The sequence below is a fragment of the Salminus brasiliensis genome, chromosome 11, assembly GCF_030463535.1.
Source record: "Salminus brasiliensis chromosome 11, fSalBra1.hap2, whole genome shotgun sequence".
Taxonomy (NCBI): domain Eukaryota; kingdom Metazoa; phylum Chordata; class Actinopteri; order Characiformes; family Bryconidae; genus Salminus; species Salminus brasiliensis.
The window spans coordinates 12,684,960-12,702,687 of record NC_132888.1 but is presented as its reverse complement, the minus strand read 5'-3'; the positions used below and the strand labels follow the sequence as shown (position 1 = coordinate 12,702,687).

The 17,728-nt window shown below is 42.6% G+C and overlaps 1 protein-coding gene across 5 annotated transcripts in view; it reads right to left on the bottom strand.

The window, feature by feature from the left end:
- The window catches only part of fndc3a (fibronectin type III domain containing 3A), a 67,686-nt gene that overhangs the window by 37,103 nt on the left and 12,855 nt on the right, over positions 1-17,728 (bottom strand). Inside the window, exons 1-2 of one of the 5 annotated variants that reach the window (XM_072691805.1) lie at positions 4,347-4,433; positions 3,908-3,956 (exon numbers count right to left, since the gene is read on the bottom strand). The exons of 3 other annotated variants lie outside the window; for them this stretch is intronic. In XM_072691805.1, coding sequence (XP_072547906.1) covers positions 3,908-3,919 — 12 coding nt within the window. In that variant the 5' untranslated portion in view covers positions 3,920-3,956; positions 4,347-4,433. Of the gene's footprint in view, positions 1-3,260; positions 3,372-3,907; positions 3,957-4,346; positions 4,434-17,728 lie in introns of those variants that run through there. One more of the 5 variants, XM_072691803.1, reaches the window with a different exon arrangement.

The following is a 17,728-nucleotide window of genomic DNA, read 5'->3' as shown; positions in this document are numbered from 1 at the left end:
CTCAGCAAATCAAGGCGAGTAGCAGTTCCTGTTGAAAAAGGACATAGTTTTCAACAATCTAATATCAAATTATTTACATTACACATTAAATGAACAGCAGAAAGTTTTTGTTTCTTAACAGGATCAGCGTTTGTTGAAGAATTAAACATCTTGAGATCAAATGACTGTATTAGCACTGGGCTAAGCATTAGTGGCACCTTTTAACACCAAAGACAACCGTGGCTTTTACCAAAGTGATGCGAGAGTCAGGCCTGCAAGTACCTTCAAAGCTGGTTTTGGTAAAATATGGTAAAAAATGAATCAACATAATATTCACAGCAGATAAGCATGTCAGTTTTCAATTACTGACAATACATTTACATTTTACTGCTTTTAGCTGACGTTCTTATCCAGAGTGACTTACAAGGTTACTTGTATTACAGAAGTGTTAGGAGTCTGGCCGAAGAACTCTTATTGGTGTAGCGCAGCATAGCCACCCAGACCAGGAATCGAACCCCAGTCTTCACCCAGTGGTGTGGTAGCTCACTGGCAGGTTGTGGTTTTATCTGTTGCGCCACACAAACCACCAACACCAATACCCACAATGTGTTTTCACAATACTGGAAAAAACAAGCAACACTGTGTTTGCATGCCTGCTGACCGCAGTGATTGGTCACCATCATATGCCAGTCGTTTTTCCAGTGAGACCGCAGCTAAGTGAAGAGCAATTCTAGATCAGAAGCAGTACCCACAGCGCTTCTTCTGTACAACATCAGCCATGCTGGGCAAGATTTCTCCAGTGCTCTTCAGTGTGGCGCCAATAGAGACAGCTTTTCAAACTTATCCATGATCTGCATGCTCAAATATTGCTATATAAGGAACTTGTAGACTTTTTTCCAAGCTAATGAACAGGAACTGGAATAGGAAATGAATCACAAACGACCATAGAGGGGAGGCTCGAAATGATACAGCAAAAATAAGGAGTCAAAATAAGGAGTCAAAATCTTAGCCCTGACCTTTACCACTGGTAAAGTACTGCTTGTATTTGAGTATTGAATGTAGAGGTACACTGCAAACACCACATGTGGTCATGCTGGTACACTTTGTACCAGATTATGAAGACAACAACTGTCACTCATCTATCCATGTATCTTTAAAGCCCATGTGCAGGTGAGCGGACATTGCTGCAGGGTTGATTCTGACTAAATGGAGTCGGAATACTTACACAACGGTGAATGAGAGAGTCAGTCAAAATCCAAACTGTACTGTGGTGTTGGGAGCTGTAGCCAGCTAGTTAAGCTTAGGTTTGTTAGCAGGCCCAAAGCACCACACACACACACACACACACACACTCACACACTCACACACTCACACACTCACACACTCACACACTCTGGACAGTTCCAGCTAAATGATGTTCAAAATAGCAATGGCACACTACAACCTGCACTTACTGTACAGCCTGTGGCTCATACTCCAACTTCAACTCCCTGAAGCTGATCAAATTAAATTCTTGGTTCTCATTCACAAATGATTCTTTGTGCAAGTCCACTGTGTTTGCTGAATAGTACTCTGTTCGTTTCTGGCTAATTACAGGTCGTTTAGTTGTTCTGCTGTCACAGCTGCCTGACGAAAAGCTTGATTAGGAACCAGGGTGGGTTTGAAATCCAGCGTGGACCTGTTGTCATACCCTTCAACAGAATCTGACCAAATCAGCTGGAGGTCAAATGAAATCTTAAAAGCCATTTTTTGTTTGTGTGCAAAGTAAGTTAGAAATAGAAACTTGAAAATGGTTTGCTTCAGCGTCAAGCTATGCTGTTGCTTAGCAATGGTTCCCAGCAGGGTGATGCAGCTAATACAGTGAAAAAACCCCTCTTCAATCAGTTTGCGTGGCCGGAACTAACTGTTGTAAAATGGCAAATAAAGCTTAATCAAAAACTGTTCAGCCTATTCCACAAAAAAATAAAAACAACTAAACCTCACATACCGCTCCTTTAACAAAGCATCCCCCTCCCCCCTTTTCCAATAAACCTGGAGCCCTGGGCTGCCATTAGATCATTCTGGAATGGCAGATGTGGTGAAGTAGAAGGCAACGTTGCTGGCTATGACGTCCGAACTCGCGTCACTTGCGCCAGCTTGAAACGAGATTGAGAAACAATAACTGTGCTCATCATTGGGCCACTTGTTCCATGAAATCAGTCAGATGAATCAGTCAGTCTTCACTGAGCCTTTGTTGAGGAGCATTCACGACACATCTGCCTTAGCAGAAAGCAGGGGCAGTGATCTATTTCAGCAAAGCAGGGGTCCTGATCCAAGGGCCTTCATCGGGAGTCTTTTCATTCAGGGGTGGGGGGGTGACCGGAGCCGCTGACACTGGGAGAAGAGATCTTTACGCATGGGGGGAAAAAAAGAGCATTAAGGCTGTAACGCTACATCAAAGGCTGAGATGAACCCATGGTGAATGAAATGCAGTGCAGCTAAAGCATTATTAGCCTGTCGTGGCTGCTCACGTTTTTCCACATTTGTCACAGCAGATAAGAGGCAGTCACGGATCTGTTTAGCGAGCCCGGATTCTGGACAGCCACTCGAACAGGAACTAATTCTGACCTCCGTTTTATGACTGATTTACTGTATTGTCATATATAAGGAGAAGCTCTTGTAGATGGTTCTTTATAAATATATTTATTAAGGGTTCCTCTATAAGCAAAAAAAAATCTTCAGTATTAGACAGTCCAAAACATGTACAAACGTGTTATATAAATTAACAATGAAGCACAACCAGCCACCATAAAAAGACAAACTAGATGGCCTATTCTGCACTGAACTCCAAAAACATCTAACCTGATTGTCTAGCAATAAGCAGCAATAAGCAGATGGCAAGGACAGAACTGAAGCGTGTTCAGAGGCTAAGAACGAGCCCTTGTGAGGTTTTACACACAAGACCCCAAGATTTCCCCCTGCTGCAGTGCAAAGAACCACTGACCACACCAGAAGAAACATATAGTGCAAAGTAAACCACATGCACAGCTGCTCCAGCATATCTTCAAACACACAGTCTCAGTTTTATTACTACAACGACAGCACGAGTAGAAAAAGCACCAGCCAATCAAATTCTCAATTTCTGTAACTCAACTACCACGTCTAGATAAGAAAAACTGAATGAATATACACACACACACACACACACACGCACGCACGCACGCACGCACGCACGCACGCACGCACGCACGCACGCACGCACGCACGCACAAACACACGCCAAGCACACATTCTCAGCCTACCTCAGTCTTGTTGCTCTCATACTGCCTGTACTCCCACGGCATGGGGGTCCGGCTGCGGGTCTCCCCCAGCACAGCCATCCTCTGCACTTCCTTCTCACTGCCCGTTCCCATTCATGAATGCCACGGAGACACGGGCGCGCGCACACACACACACCAGCTCCTACATCTACACACACGCACGTACACACGCACGCACACGAACGAGCGAGCGCGCACGCACACACATAAAGCATGTTCTCACACACCCACACACGCAGCAGTAAACAGTGATGCATGAGCGAGACCATGCTACGGGGGGTGGTGGAGGGAGGTCTTATTGAATTAGAGTCAAGGCACTACATGTTCGTATTTGGCTGCGCACACAGGAGCGTGTGTGTGTGTGTGTGTGTGTGTGTGTGTGTATGTGTGTGTATATGTGTGTGGATTTCACTTGCTTTCATGTCTCCTTTGTTCTTGCAAACAGCTGGCAATCCTTCTCTTATTCATTCGTCAATCCAACACGGAGAGCATGTCACGATTCGCTCTGGCTCTTCCTTTCTGCCGTTACTGACACAGCAACGTCTGTATGAGCGCATGTGTGTGTGTGTGCGTACACAAGTCTCAGTCAGTGTGTGTGTGTGGCAGAAAAAGAATGAACTGTCACTTACTGTTGCCCGCATCTCTCCCTTTCATTCAGAGGCGGTAGCTTCAGCAGGGCTGGCCACGAAGTTAAAAAGAAAAAGAAAAAAAAAAAATAATAAATAAATAAAATATATATATATATATATATATATATATCTTGTAAAAAACCCCAACCCCCCCCCCCACACCACTGTGCTCTGGGGGGCTGGAGTCACCTTCTCTCGCTTTTACCCGCCGCTCATGAGACTGGATGGACAGTTGCGGTGCGTTCGACACATTGGGCGGGTGGGGGGCCCTACTGAACTCCTAACCCCCCCCGAGCTCCACCCCCCAAGCTTGCCACATACCGATATAAAGGAGGACGGAGAGCTCTCGCCTCTGGCTCGTAGCTGGAAGCTGTTTACTAGACACAGGGAGCATAGCCCATACTTGCTCTCCCTCACTCTCTCGGCTTTATCGCCTTGCCTGTGCTCTCTGCAGCAGATGGATGGCTCGGTCTCTCTGTCTGTCTCTGTCTCTCTCTCTCTCTCTCTCCCTCTCCCTCTCCCTCTCTTTCTCTCCCTCTCTCGTTTCTCCCTGGCTCCGGCTCTGCTTCGCTGCCACCGCCAGTCTCCACAGCAACCCCTTCAACAAATAAGCCGTGGCGATGTCCGCACCGCGCCGAGCCGGGAGAGGGGAGGACAGCTAATCACCTGCGCTCTGCTCACAAGAGGAAGAAGGGAGGGAGGGAGGGGAGCGACGGAAGTGAGACGGGAAGGCCACGGATGAGTGAACACCGTTATCTGTCTTTTTTTTTTTTATTCTTCCGATTCCAAAGGAAAAAGCTCATAATTCTCACCTATGGTTTGGTCTCTTAGCTGCACTGAGTCAGGATTGTATGACAGCTGTGTGCAGAACGTATGTGTGTGTGAATCACATGGACACTACAGACACCGATCCTTAACAAATACTCAAATACTGATATACAATGTGTGTGTGTATATATATATATATATATATATATATATATATATATATATATATATATATACACACATATATATATCAGTATTTACAGGAGATGTTTCTGAAGCGGTACTGACCTAATGCAACAGAGGTCCAGGCACTTGGTGCTAGTATTCTCACAGTCACTGAAATGAAGATCACCTGAGTGCAGTGAAGTCAAGTGATTGTAGTTTAAAAGACAATCACTGGTTAATCAGTATTCCTGGTCACAAATGCATGGTATGAAGAGCTTCTCCCATCTCAACTGCTAAAGCTTCTCTGCTAAACTCCTTCAGAGTTGTGAGACTACTAGCACCAAATGACTGGACCGCTGTTGATTTGGGTCAGTCATTATAAAGTTGGTGAATATTTCTGCAGTCACTTTTTGTATCCTTTTGATTTTTATTTAATTGACATTACTTTGAATCCGTTTCCACTTTGACATTGATTTGTTTTGTCAAATTCTTGTTAAAAAGACAAATTAAACAGACCACGAATTCCATGTATTATAAAAATATAAGGGTAAAAAAAACATCCAAGGGGGTAAACATTTTTTATGAGCACTATACATACACAGCATACATACATACAGAGTATATTTTAGCAATTCTGGAGCATTTCTATTGATCTATTCATCATTATTTATCAATCTGGACATGATGTAAACAACTACCAGATTCAACTGATGTCAAAAAGTGAAAAACAGAAAAGAAAAGAAAAAATAGAAAAACCCACAATGCACACTCTCACAGAGAGAGAGAGAGCGAGAGAGAGCAAGAGAGGGCGAGAGAGAAAGCGAGCGAGAGAGCGAGAGCGAGATAGATAGATAGGTAACAACCCTAACCCTCCCCCACCCCCTCTCCATTTGCAGAGGGACATGCTACACAGCTTCTATTAATACTATGATCGATGTGTAAGAAGATTAGGTCGGGGGCTTCTCTGGCTTCTCTGTTAAAGGCCCACCTACGCCTTCACCTCTCCTACTAGCTGTGTTTCCAAGAGAGTATTTAGGTACACTACAAGTAATTCGAGAACAATGTTTCTTTTTGCTTAAAACGGACCATGGAAGCCCTGTAGTCAAGCAAAAAAAAAGAAAAAAAAAAAAAAAAGCTTGGAAGGACAATGCTAAAGGAAGCCACCGCTCCTCTGCAGTTTCTAACCATACACTATTTCTGCATACACAAACCAGGTCAGAAGCTTACAGTTCTTTTCAGAACGATTAGATCACTGAAATGATGAGTGGCAAGTTCAAAACCATGAAACCTTTTCTGACAGTAAAGCCTGGAGGCATCAGGCAATCACACTGCAATTCGCGAAGCAGTAATGCTCAGCCTTCAACAATACACTGACTAAAGACCCTGATTAACTCCAGAACAATAAAAGCAATACTTGGCAATTTTATAAGAAGATTTGCTTTGCTCAAAGGCACATCCACTACTTAAAGAAGTCATCTACTTCTCCGAGGAGGAGCATAAAAGAGGCAAAAAATTACAGTCTAATTACCGTAATAACTTTAGAGTGTATAAATTGTGGAACTAAAATGTCAAAGATAAGAGCTTCAGCATCCAGTGGTTGTGACTGACAAATGATTTGCACACAGAGATTAGAGACAGGGACATGTAATTCCTTCTGTGGCGTCATGGACACGGTGAACTTGCTGGGGGAAAAAAAGCACAAGGCTGTTGGTGGGGAAGAGGTGGGGGGCGGCGGGGGGAGGAGAGTGATTAGCAAACACTGCTACAGCAGTTAGCGCTGGCTTTATCACCCTGGAGATGGGCCAGTGCTGGTGTTGTGTTCATGACTGTTAGCGACTGACGTCTCTCTCTCTCTCTCTCTCTCTCTCTCTCTCTCTCTCTCTCTCTCTCTCTCTCTCTCTCTCTCTCTCTCTCTCTCTCTCTCTCTCTCTCTCTCTCTCTCTCTCTCTCTCTCTCGCTCCCTCTCTCTCTCTCTCTCTCTCGCTCGCCCCCCCCCCTTCTGTGAGTCAGGGCTCAGGTTCCTCAGTATTTGTTCCTCTTTAATTGTTTACCATGTAGCGACGTGGCATTGCAGTGAAACAGCAGCATGTGGCGGTGGAGAGGAAGAGGGTGGTCTTTCGCGTAGAGCAGGTACTACAATACAGAAAGCTGTGACGGCAGAGATGATGAGCTGACCTGCACAGCAGGAAACTGACAAGTCTTTTATGAGAGCCGTACCTGCAGTTCTTTAGCCATATTTAGGCCATAGCTGTCCTCAAAAGACTTCACCCGAATCATTTGCATAAACAGCAGGCAAGGGAACACTCACGCTACAAGCACACGGATAAACTCACAGTAGGGCTCCCAAACATGAACAAAACACAGTCAGGTCCACAAGTATTTGGGCAGTGGCAATTTTCATAATTTTGCCTCTGTAAGCTACCTCAGTAAATCTCAAATGAAGCAATCAAGATGTTATTGAACTGCTTTAATTAAAGAGGGTTAACAAAAATACTGCATCAAGCATTTAGGAATTACAGGCACTTTTTAAGCAGTCACACTAGAGCTGGGCAATATGACGATATTTTATCGTATCGTGATAAAAAAAAGGATACTGTTAGTGCTTAATAAACACTGGTCAGCTGCAGATTTCATTACTAACAGTGTAATTAGACTGGTTTAATTAGATGAAGTGCAGCTGATGTTAAATAAAAATTACTCTATTCAGTTCAGGAGATTATCTGAATAGTAGTTCATAAGAATCTGTCACTACTGATGTTTTTAGTCTGTGATTACATGCATCATGATACATATTGTGTATCGCAAAAAAAGTCTTTAAATACCGTGATATAGTATTTTTACCATATCGCCCAGCCCTAAGTTACAGCGTTTCACGATTCTACAAACGAACATCTGTACATATATGGATGATTCTTTTTTATCATTTTTAGACGCAAATCACTAGCAGGTAATGATAGCCTGAAGTCTGGAACCCATGGACATCAATAAACGCTGAGTTTCCTCCCTCACGGTGCTTTGCCAGGACTCAACCACAGCTGCTGTCAGTTGCTGCTTGTTTTATACAAACTTTCTGCCTCCAGTTTTGTCTTCAGTAAGTGAAAAGCTGTTCAACTGAGCTGAGGTCAGGTGAATGACCAGACTATTTAAGATTTGTTTCTCTGCATTGAGATGATGTTAGTTTCTTTCATCTCCTTTAGGTCATTATCCATCTGTACTGTGAAGCACTATCCTATCAGTTTGCAGCATTTGACTTAATCAGTGCAGACGTTATATTTCATTTAACTGATAAAGCATAGAATTATATTTCTGTATAAATTAATTTTACAGAGTTTTACCCATTGTTTTCTTACCAATCCCCATTCATGTGAACTCCCCAATCACTAACACTAAGAGGGTAAAGATTAGCACGTCGTCTCTGATACATGTGAACCCAGCCACCGTCTCTTTTCTAACTGCCACTGATGCAGCGTCATTAGGCAGCTCGGCTCCCCCCCTCTGAAACAACAGCTAACAAACGCTTGTGCTGACCAACAGCACACTGGGAGTGCCATCAACCCACTCCAACATGATTGTGTTTTATAATTATACTGGTCACAGACATTTAGACGGTCCCAGAAACAACAACAGCAGGGGTGTGTGTTCACTAAAGAAATCTTTGTATATTTTCTTCACTGCAACCTATGAAAGCTAAGCCTTGTACTAAATACAGGACAAATAAGTGAAAAATCTATTGGGTTTCACAAGATGCCTAAAGGATGCAAGTTTCTGCAGGTTTTGGGCTTTTATTATGGCATAATCGAAAAGAACAGTGCATTGAGTAAATTGGGAAACATTACGCCCTGTTACACTTAACAAAATATTTGGCAGGTCATGAAACAAGCACTGCCTCTCGACAAGTTTGGAAGCCTTTGCTGAAAGGCACCCATTAAAAAACTGTAATTAAGTAAAATGATTTATTTAATTGAATGTATTATTTATATAACTTGTTTTACGTGTTGGTGTGGCAAAGGCGTTCATTTATGAAAACCTTCTCAGGACACAGGTGGTTTCGTGGAGTACTCACTAAACAGTGTACTAAAACTGAAACTTTGTGAGTCTAACTGTGTCTTCACACTTGGCAGGCTTCATTCGATTAAAACAAACCCAGGGGGGTATTTCACAAGACAGAATTTCTCTGTTTAGGAGAAGAACTGAGAAACATTCCTTTTGGACGGTCCTGAACTTTGGGCTTAGGTTATCTGGCCAACTGCTCTGTTTGTACAGTTTGTTAGAACAAGTTTGAAGGCTGGCAGGCAAACAACAGCACGCACCAAACCCCATGAACAGGTCGGCCTCTGTCTGCTTCTTCACAAACTCTGATGCAGTTGGTCACCTGCATAGCTCTCTAGTGTTTTTGGTTCTGACCTGGCAGTGGTGGCTCTGCGGTTAGAGTGCCGGGCTATCGATTCCCAGGCTCGGCAAGCTGTCACTGTTAGGCCCTTGAGTTCACTAGTGTGTGTGTTCACTATCACAGATGGGTTAAATGCGGAGGACACAAATACGTGCCCCTTTACCTTTACCGTTACCTAAAAGCCAAAAATGCCTAATTTTCTGCCTTAGTCTGGAGCAAAGAACCAGCATACAAGTATAAACACACCTCAAGAGTCCAGCAATGGGAACTTGAGATGCCCACAATCAGCACTGCACAAACTGTGGAAAAGCATGATTTCAGACAATAAACAGGTCTAAGCTGACGCACTACATCTGTGTATAGAGGAAAACTGTCTAAATTGGAGTCAGTATAGAAACTGTTACACCACTGCTTAGTCAGAACCCTTTTGCGATTAACAGCAATTAATAAGGCGTCCAACGCCTAATGATGCACACTTCATCTGACTTCAAACTTAAATAGCCTATAGTTTGTTTACATTTCCTTATTACAAACTTGATGAGGCTGCAAATCAGATGTTAAGTGAGTTTTAATAGACATGTTTGATTGTAAATAAGGATGGTGCTTTTCTCAGAGCTTACTTAAATCAGTACTACACTGGTAACATAAATAGAGCGGTCATTAAATTTAAATCAGTGGTCATTTGAATCAGCTGCTTTAATGGTCATTAAAACAGCTTGAGTTTAGGGGGAACGTTGTACAATACTTTTAAATCTGCTGCTACTGGTGCATTTTGCCCGTTTGTCAACATAACAGGATACACAGTAATTGTGAAAATATTGTGATTAGGGTCGGTATCCACTTTGGTTTTTTTTTTATAGTCATACAGTCTCAAAATATTACAGCAATATACTGTATAGCATTACCACGGGTGGGGAATGGCACAAACTGCATAAGTAGCATGGACGGGTTTACGTAGCTTCTGTACAATCTCAAAGTGTAAAAAAAAAAAAAAAAAAAAAAAAAAAAAAAAAATATTTAAAAAAAAGAGAGAGAGAAGCAATGTTGAGAATTAATAATTAATTATAGGTTAAGCTGCCAGTCTGACAAATACAAATATTAAATTGATCTGAACCATGAGAGAGGGTGGTTAGCCTAGCTTTGCTTAGTAAGCATCTTAAAACCACTACCTCTACTCATTACTGAGTCGTATTTATTGTATTTATTGAATTGTCTTTTTAGTTTATTGTGGTCACCCATGTCTGCACGTTGCACTTTCGCAGTCTGTCCTGTACTGTATTGTTTTTCTTGTATATATCAAAGAGTCCAGAGCAGCTGTCACTGAATAAGTGACATGAGATTTGACTTATAGAAAAACATGTCTGGGAGAGAGAAGTCGAGCAACTGGTGTTGGAGAGACAGAAAGGCGAAATGTGACGCGTTCTGCTATGTTCGGACTCCCAGACGGATTTCAAGGCTCAGGTAAGTTAGCTAGCGAATTAAACACCACAGCATAGACAGTATTCTACCTAAGTGAGGTTCAAATCGCACACACTTGGAGGATAAAGTGTCATATCTGAGAGCACAAAGTCGAGGGAATGGTCTTAGGGGTGTTTTTGACTGTTATCAGGCACATTTAGTAGACTGGTTCCTCTAGGTTTACTTGCTTATCCTTTCATTCCAACTTAGCATGTCACTAAACTCGCAACTCTGGCAGGCCTGCCCCCCTCCCCCCAACTGTGAAGCACTATCCTATCAGTTTGCAGCATTTGACTTAATCAGTGCAGACGTTATATTTCATTTAACTGATAAAGCATAGAATTATATTACTGTATAAATTAATTTTACAGAGTTTTACCCAATTTTCTACCCATTGTTTTCTTACCAATCCCCATTACCCAACACTAAGAGGGTAAAGATTAGCACGTCGTCTCTGATACATGTGAACCCAGCCACCGTCTCTTTTCTAACTGCCACTGATGCAGCGTCATTAGGCAGCTCGGCCCCCCCCCTCTAAAACAACAGCTAACAGACGCTTGTGCTGACCAACAGCACACTGGGAGTGCCATCAACCCACTCCAACATGATTGTGTTTTATAATTATACTGGTCACAGACATTTAGACGGTCCCAGAAACGACAACAGCAGGGGTGTGTGGTCACTAAAGAAATCTTTGTATATTTTTGTTCACTGCAACCTATGAAAGCTACAGACTTTTTTTTTTTTTTTTTTTTAACTGCAAACCCTAATCGTGACATCGCTCACCCTTAACACAGTGCTCTGTATTGCATACAAACCCAATGCTTTTATACTGTCAAACAAACAGCCAGAAAACTGCTTTCGGTCACCCAGGTAAACTACATTTACACTGCCTGTAAATTTTCTACTCTTGGTTTTGGGCTGGACCCAGTATAGCCGCATAAACGGCAGCCATGTGCAACAAACAGTGCCATTGTACAAACACCGCAATAAGCAACACAGCCCACTGGGTGCCAGTGGCGAGAAGCGAGGTGAGGGAGTTAAGCAGTGAAGGCAGGGCTCAGGCAGGAGAGTATCAGAGCGTCACTGTGGGGTGTATTGACTTACACAGTGAAGCGACCATGAAATCAATCTGACTGGTGGCAACCGGGGATGACTGTTCTCTAAACAGGCCTCTCTGCTGTGCTAAGGCTGAGACATGGGTGGGTGGTGGTGTAGGGCCAATAAAGCCTTATGCATTTAGTGGCTGCGTCTTCAGCGTGAGTCACTGTTCAAACAGTCCAGCTCTTCACCCAGTTGCTCCTTGTCCATGCGGACAGCTCACAGACAGTTGTTGAAAAACAGTGGGCAAGGGAAAAAATAATACTTGTGTAGAGCTGTGAATAGTACAAAGCCGTCATCTGCCCCAAAACTGAGGTCACTACTGTAAAGAAAGCAAGGCTTGAACCCCAGAAAATAGTGGACAACTAAAACGAGCTGTGTGAAATGCACATCCTGAGTCTAGGCCTGCTAAACGCAAGAGAAACAGCCCAGTGACGATTAAGATCTTACTTGGATCCGAATCCACATGTGAACAACAAAGACACACTATAGCGCCTCAATCACGTCACAGCAAGCACAAAAGCTGACTTTCAGAAGCAGTTTGCATTTTTGTAGCATGTTATAAGAGAATAATAGAATCAGGCCAGGTCTACTGAAAGCCATTATGTGAGTGCAACCATATCCTTTCGGTGTTATCAGCGTGCTCTTGGTGACGAGTGAGAGCCTGGCATAAAGAATAGGAAGTACTGAGACATTTCTACCCTTGCAAAGAATCTATTCAGCCATTTTCTCTTTTATTAGTCATTGCATACACCAAAAGAGAACCAGGGGAAAAGAGGACATAATGCTATGGAAACAGCAGTGACCAGGAGAAGGTGTAGCAAAGGTGTGAGGGGGTGGGGTGGGGGCAAGAGGACAAGATTAATGTCAGGATCTGTCATTTTATGATTTGAGCAGGCACAGGTCTGACTGAGCATCCATAACTCAGGTGCTGCTGTAGGACGCAACACATGAATTTTCTCTGGTCTCGAACTGGCAGTGGCTACTCTATCAGTTCACAGCAGCAGTGGTGGTGCAGTCTCAGGCCCAGGACGACGAGAGAAACAGGAAGGAAAAATATATATAAATAATCTGAAGTCATAAAACTTCTAACCAATTTTTTTTTTAAATACCCTGAAATTTGAATTATATATCACACACACACACACACTACACCCAGGTCCGCTTGCCCTGCGAGTGTGGTATGTTTGGTCAAGTGTAAAAGCTTTTTGAGCCAAGGAGAGGTCCAGAGCTCTGATCTCTGGTCCTCCTGAAATCGGTGGTCTGGGGTTCACTGGTTTAGTGAACTCCGGTGCGGCCCACTGCAAGTCCCGGCACGGTGTGTGGGCTTGCATGATCTGTTCATTTTTTCTTTATTTTTTTTTTCCACAGGACTCCTTCGATTTATTGCTTGCATGGTTACAAAACCTTTTCCTACAAGAATGGCTCCTTTTTGGCAGCCGTTCCTGCACAGTGAAATGCCATGCCTATAGAAAGCACGGTTGTTTTGCCTTTGTATTCAAGAAAATAAATAAAATGGATGACCCTAGGCCCTATTACTTTGCAAATACGTGCACAGAAAAGTGACGTGAGCCGCTCCCCCCAAAACAAGGCCAGAATCGGTACTAGGTACTTGTGTACTCAGGACGAGTGTGAAATTGCCTTTAGTATGTTCATTAAACATCTGTGTTACTCAATGCAGCTGTACGTAGTCTTTCTTTGCACTCAAGGTTCAAGGTGGTACAAAGGATCACTTTATCGATGCCAGAGAGAAACCACTTTTAGATAAAAATAATAATAATAATAATTTTGACCTGTACAAAGAACCTTATCTGTGACTTCTTTAAACCATTAAAAGGGCTTTTCAAATCTCATTTACTAAAATGTTTTTTTAATGAAATCGAAAATGGTCCTTTTAGGGCATTGATCAAACGACACTTAGTAGCATCTTTATTTTGAAGGGTGTGTGATCTTATCTATATTAATCTTAATAAAGATAATACTGTGCTATATGTACATTTTTCATTGCAACCAATGACTTGCCACATAACCTGATTATCAGGCAAGTACCACCTTTACTAATGCAAATGTTGAACAGATTTTAAAACTCTCACAAAAAGATTGATATAGCAAATCATTTGACACCACATTAGCCACTAACACACAGGTCAGAGCAAAGGTCACAGTGCCCTGCAACCTTAATGTATGGTAGTCACAATCTTTCCTGCAAGGATTACCTAAGAAGTGACATGACTGGATGACCTGCTTCCTAAATGGAGATCTAAGGCTTTTTGACTTAATATGGATTTAGTTTTCCTTCGTAAACGTAATAAATTTAGCATAGCAGCATATTTGCTACATTGTACAAGCAGTCTGCTTAAACATTACATTGAACTCTCGATTGCTTCCCATTTCTGCTAGCTCTAGTATTTATTTGCTTTCACCAGTCTTTCATACCTACGTTTGGCTGCTAGGACAAACTACAACGTTCTTTCTTCCATTTGCTTCATTTGATGTGTCAGTTTGTGTCTCAATACCTGTCGGATACCTGTAGATACCTGTAGATACTTGAACAGCTAAACCATTTAAGTTATATAAAAATATTTCAGGTTATTGGGAGCTTCGGTTTGACATTACATGCAAGTCTAGCCTTGCTAAACAGTGTCAGGGCAAAGAGCTAGCAGCGTTCACACTCCGCTTTATATGTATAAGGTTTGGCAGACTAAAGCTTTTACTGAACCCTGAATCTTGCAAACACTGCAGTTCAAGGGCTGAACTACGGATCTAAAGTTGATCCAGGTTTCTCTCCTTCCCATTCTGTGAAGGTGAGCCTTAAAAAGAAGCTGCATGGCTTCAGAGTAAAGCAACCATGCAAACCCAAGCGTTACCTGCATCGTCGAAAGAACCCAAGTCTGATTCCCAGTGATGGCACAGCTGCACATGGCTGGAAGTTTCTCTTCCCAATCAATGTGGGCGTCTGTTAGCTGACGTAACAGAATTTGCAGCCATCACTCAGCTGTCCAAGGACGTTGCATTAGCAGTAGTTTGGGGGAATGAAGGAAAAAAAAAAAAAAAAAAAAAAAACAGCCAGTGGCTGGATTCACCCGGCTCTGAGAAAGCATGAGAGAGTGCTCACCCTCCCAGCTCCTTGATTTTATTAAGGAAAGTGTGCCAAGGCCTGGCTCAAGAGTTCTCTTGGGTAGCCAGGATGTAGAACAAGACCTGTTTGATTGAAAAGGAATTCTCAAAACGCAGGCCTAACGAGATTCATGCAGTCACAGTTACACAAAGAAATGGGTGAATGCAGTGCTGCAATGTCATTTCACTGCAACAAAGAGACGGATAGCCACATTCTGCAATTACAACGAATCACTTAGGAAATGTCGTTTATTAGGCTTAAATTCAATGCATTTATCCAATGCGTTAATCATGATAAATGACATGATTCATGTGAGAAAATCTCTATTAATAATCAGCTAATTTATCTTTTACAGAGAACACAAACCTAGGAACAGCAGAAAGCAAGCTAAACTATTAAATATTAAATAAACAAATAAACCTGCATTCGTTATATTGATCAAGTCCAACTCAAGTGAAAAAGGGTCCTATATAGTGCTGAAAAAGGGTTTATTTTTTTAAGGGTTCTACAAGAGGTTTTGCCATTTAAAGAACACATTCAAGGGTTTCCAAATACCCTTAAAGAACCATTTTTACAGAGCATAGATCAACATGCTATTAATGCATTTATTATCATGCACTAAAAATTGTCAAGGCTCATTAGATTTCATTGGCGTGTTCACAAGTGCAACCAGACCCTCAAACCATGTTGTTATCATGCATTGGATGAACTTGCTATTTGATACATTTGTTGTGACATTTAAAGGGGGGGGAAGCATGGAGATGGCAATAGCAAAATGTCAGGCTACATTTAAATAAAAATGATTCTTGTGCTGCTGGGCCACAATAGATTGCAGGCTGGAACACCAAAGACCTAAAACAGGCAACATTTGGTCTATTTAGACCTTGTGGTTTGCAACAAAACCTGCCCCGGAGCAGACTGCTACAGTGACTGAGCTGCCTAGATAATGAGCTACTGCTGTGATTTTGTTGTGACAAGCTTCAATTTTCGCTGCAAGTTGTAGCAGCAACAACCATGTGTCAACAAATAAAATGCTCATCAACCCAGACAAATGTGTCTTTTTAAAATCTATTTGAGACACTGTTCCATTTCTCAACTCTTTACTGGTCCTGTTAAATTTCAATCCTGCCCCCTCTCAATTCTGTGTGAAGCTAGATGCTGCTTTAAACAGCCCACAAAGCTGCAGACACATAAAATCCAAACGGTTTCAAAGCTGCATATAAACCAGGAACCACTGGAGGCTGTGAGAAGAAGGCAAATAAATAAAAAGGTATAAAAGGGCAGCTGTCAGAACCTACAGGTAGGGCCCTGCAAAATAAAGAAGGGGGGAAATGGTTCTGGCAGACCTTTACAATCGGGAGAACAGCTGGGTACCTGGACTATTAGGTAAGTATTGATAAACAGGAGTCTGATTCATCTGAGTCCAGCTCTACTACACACAAACAAGCTCGCAGAGAAGAGCACACGATGAGAAGAACAGGGGAAAGGGGGGGGGGCAAAGAAATGGAAAACGTGAATCACACCTTGCATATTCCACTTTGTTTTTCGTAAAAGAGCGGTGATGATGCTGGTAGGCTGCGACTCCTGCGCAACACTGATATTTAGCCTCTCTGGTTTCCGCTCTGATCTGTCTGGAGACTAACACACCAGTGGTGCGTTAATACCAAGCAGCACACTGGGTGACGGGCGTGGGGGGGTGGATTGGGTGGATGTGTGAGAGTCTAGCAAGAAAGGTCTGGGATAGTGGGGTCAGCTATCGCGGTACATTCTCATCACTGTGCTCACCCAGCTGCATCACTCTGTCAGGGCCATAACCCCCTCCCCCCTCAGTGCAGCATCACAGCTTCTTTAACTCTGCTGAGATCTGCTACCATAAGGCGTGCCTTCTCACACATTCTGCAGTGACTGTCACGACTCAAGCAACCTTCTGCATTTTGCCTTTCACTGTCAATTTTGTAGTGACTCAAAATAAAAAATCCTGGTCGAATTTAAAATTACAATAGAGGGTTTGCATTGACGTCACGTCCCCAATAGAACACGCCCCCTTTAGTCACGGCTGCATTTATTAGGAGGAAAATAAACGGCCAAACCGGGAATGAAACAAGCAATTATCTGCTCATGTTAACACTCTTAAGTTGGACTCAACAGTGATCCAGCCAAATTACCAAGTAGAAGAACCAATCATCCATAGACAGCGAGGTGTAGCCAGGAATGTCCAGCTAGGCTAAAATCTCACCCGCTTACAGGGTAAAGCCTTCTATCTGAGCACACAGAGTGAAATGTCTTAAGAGTGTTTTTTTAACTGTTTATACCCTCTATTTGAGACACTCCAGAACCGAATAAATCATTTTCTACAATTGTATTTATACTTTAATTTAAACTACAAAAGAATAAAGAAATTACATTTTTATTATACATTTAATTTGTCTGCTTTCAAAGCAGACAAATCCCATCCAACCATCCATCTTCCTTCAGTCAGGGTCAGGGTGGGCCTGTACCACTCACATTCAGTCACTCACACACTCGCTCGCACCTAGTAGCAATTTAGCATGGCCAATTCACTAATCATGCATGTTTTAGCTATGTGGAAGGAAACCAGAGTGCCCAGAGGAAACCCACACAGTTACGGGGAGAACTTCTCACAGACGAGGACCACAACGAGGATCAGACCCACAATCCCAAGCCTCTCTAGCTGTATGGCACACACACATGCTACCTGCTGCACCAGAAAGCAGGTCCACAACCAGTAACAGTCTGCATTAAATAAACAGGAATTAATACAGTAAGTAGCTACAGGATGTGCATATAAAATCTAATATCC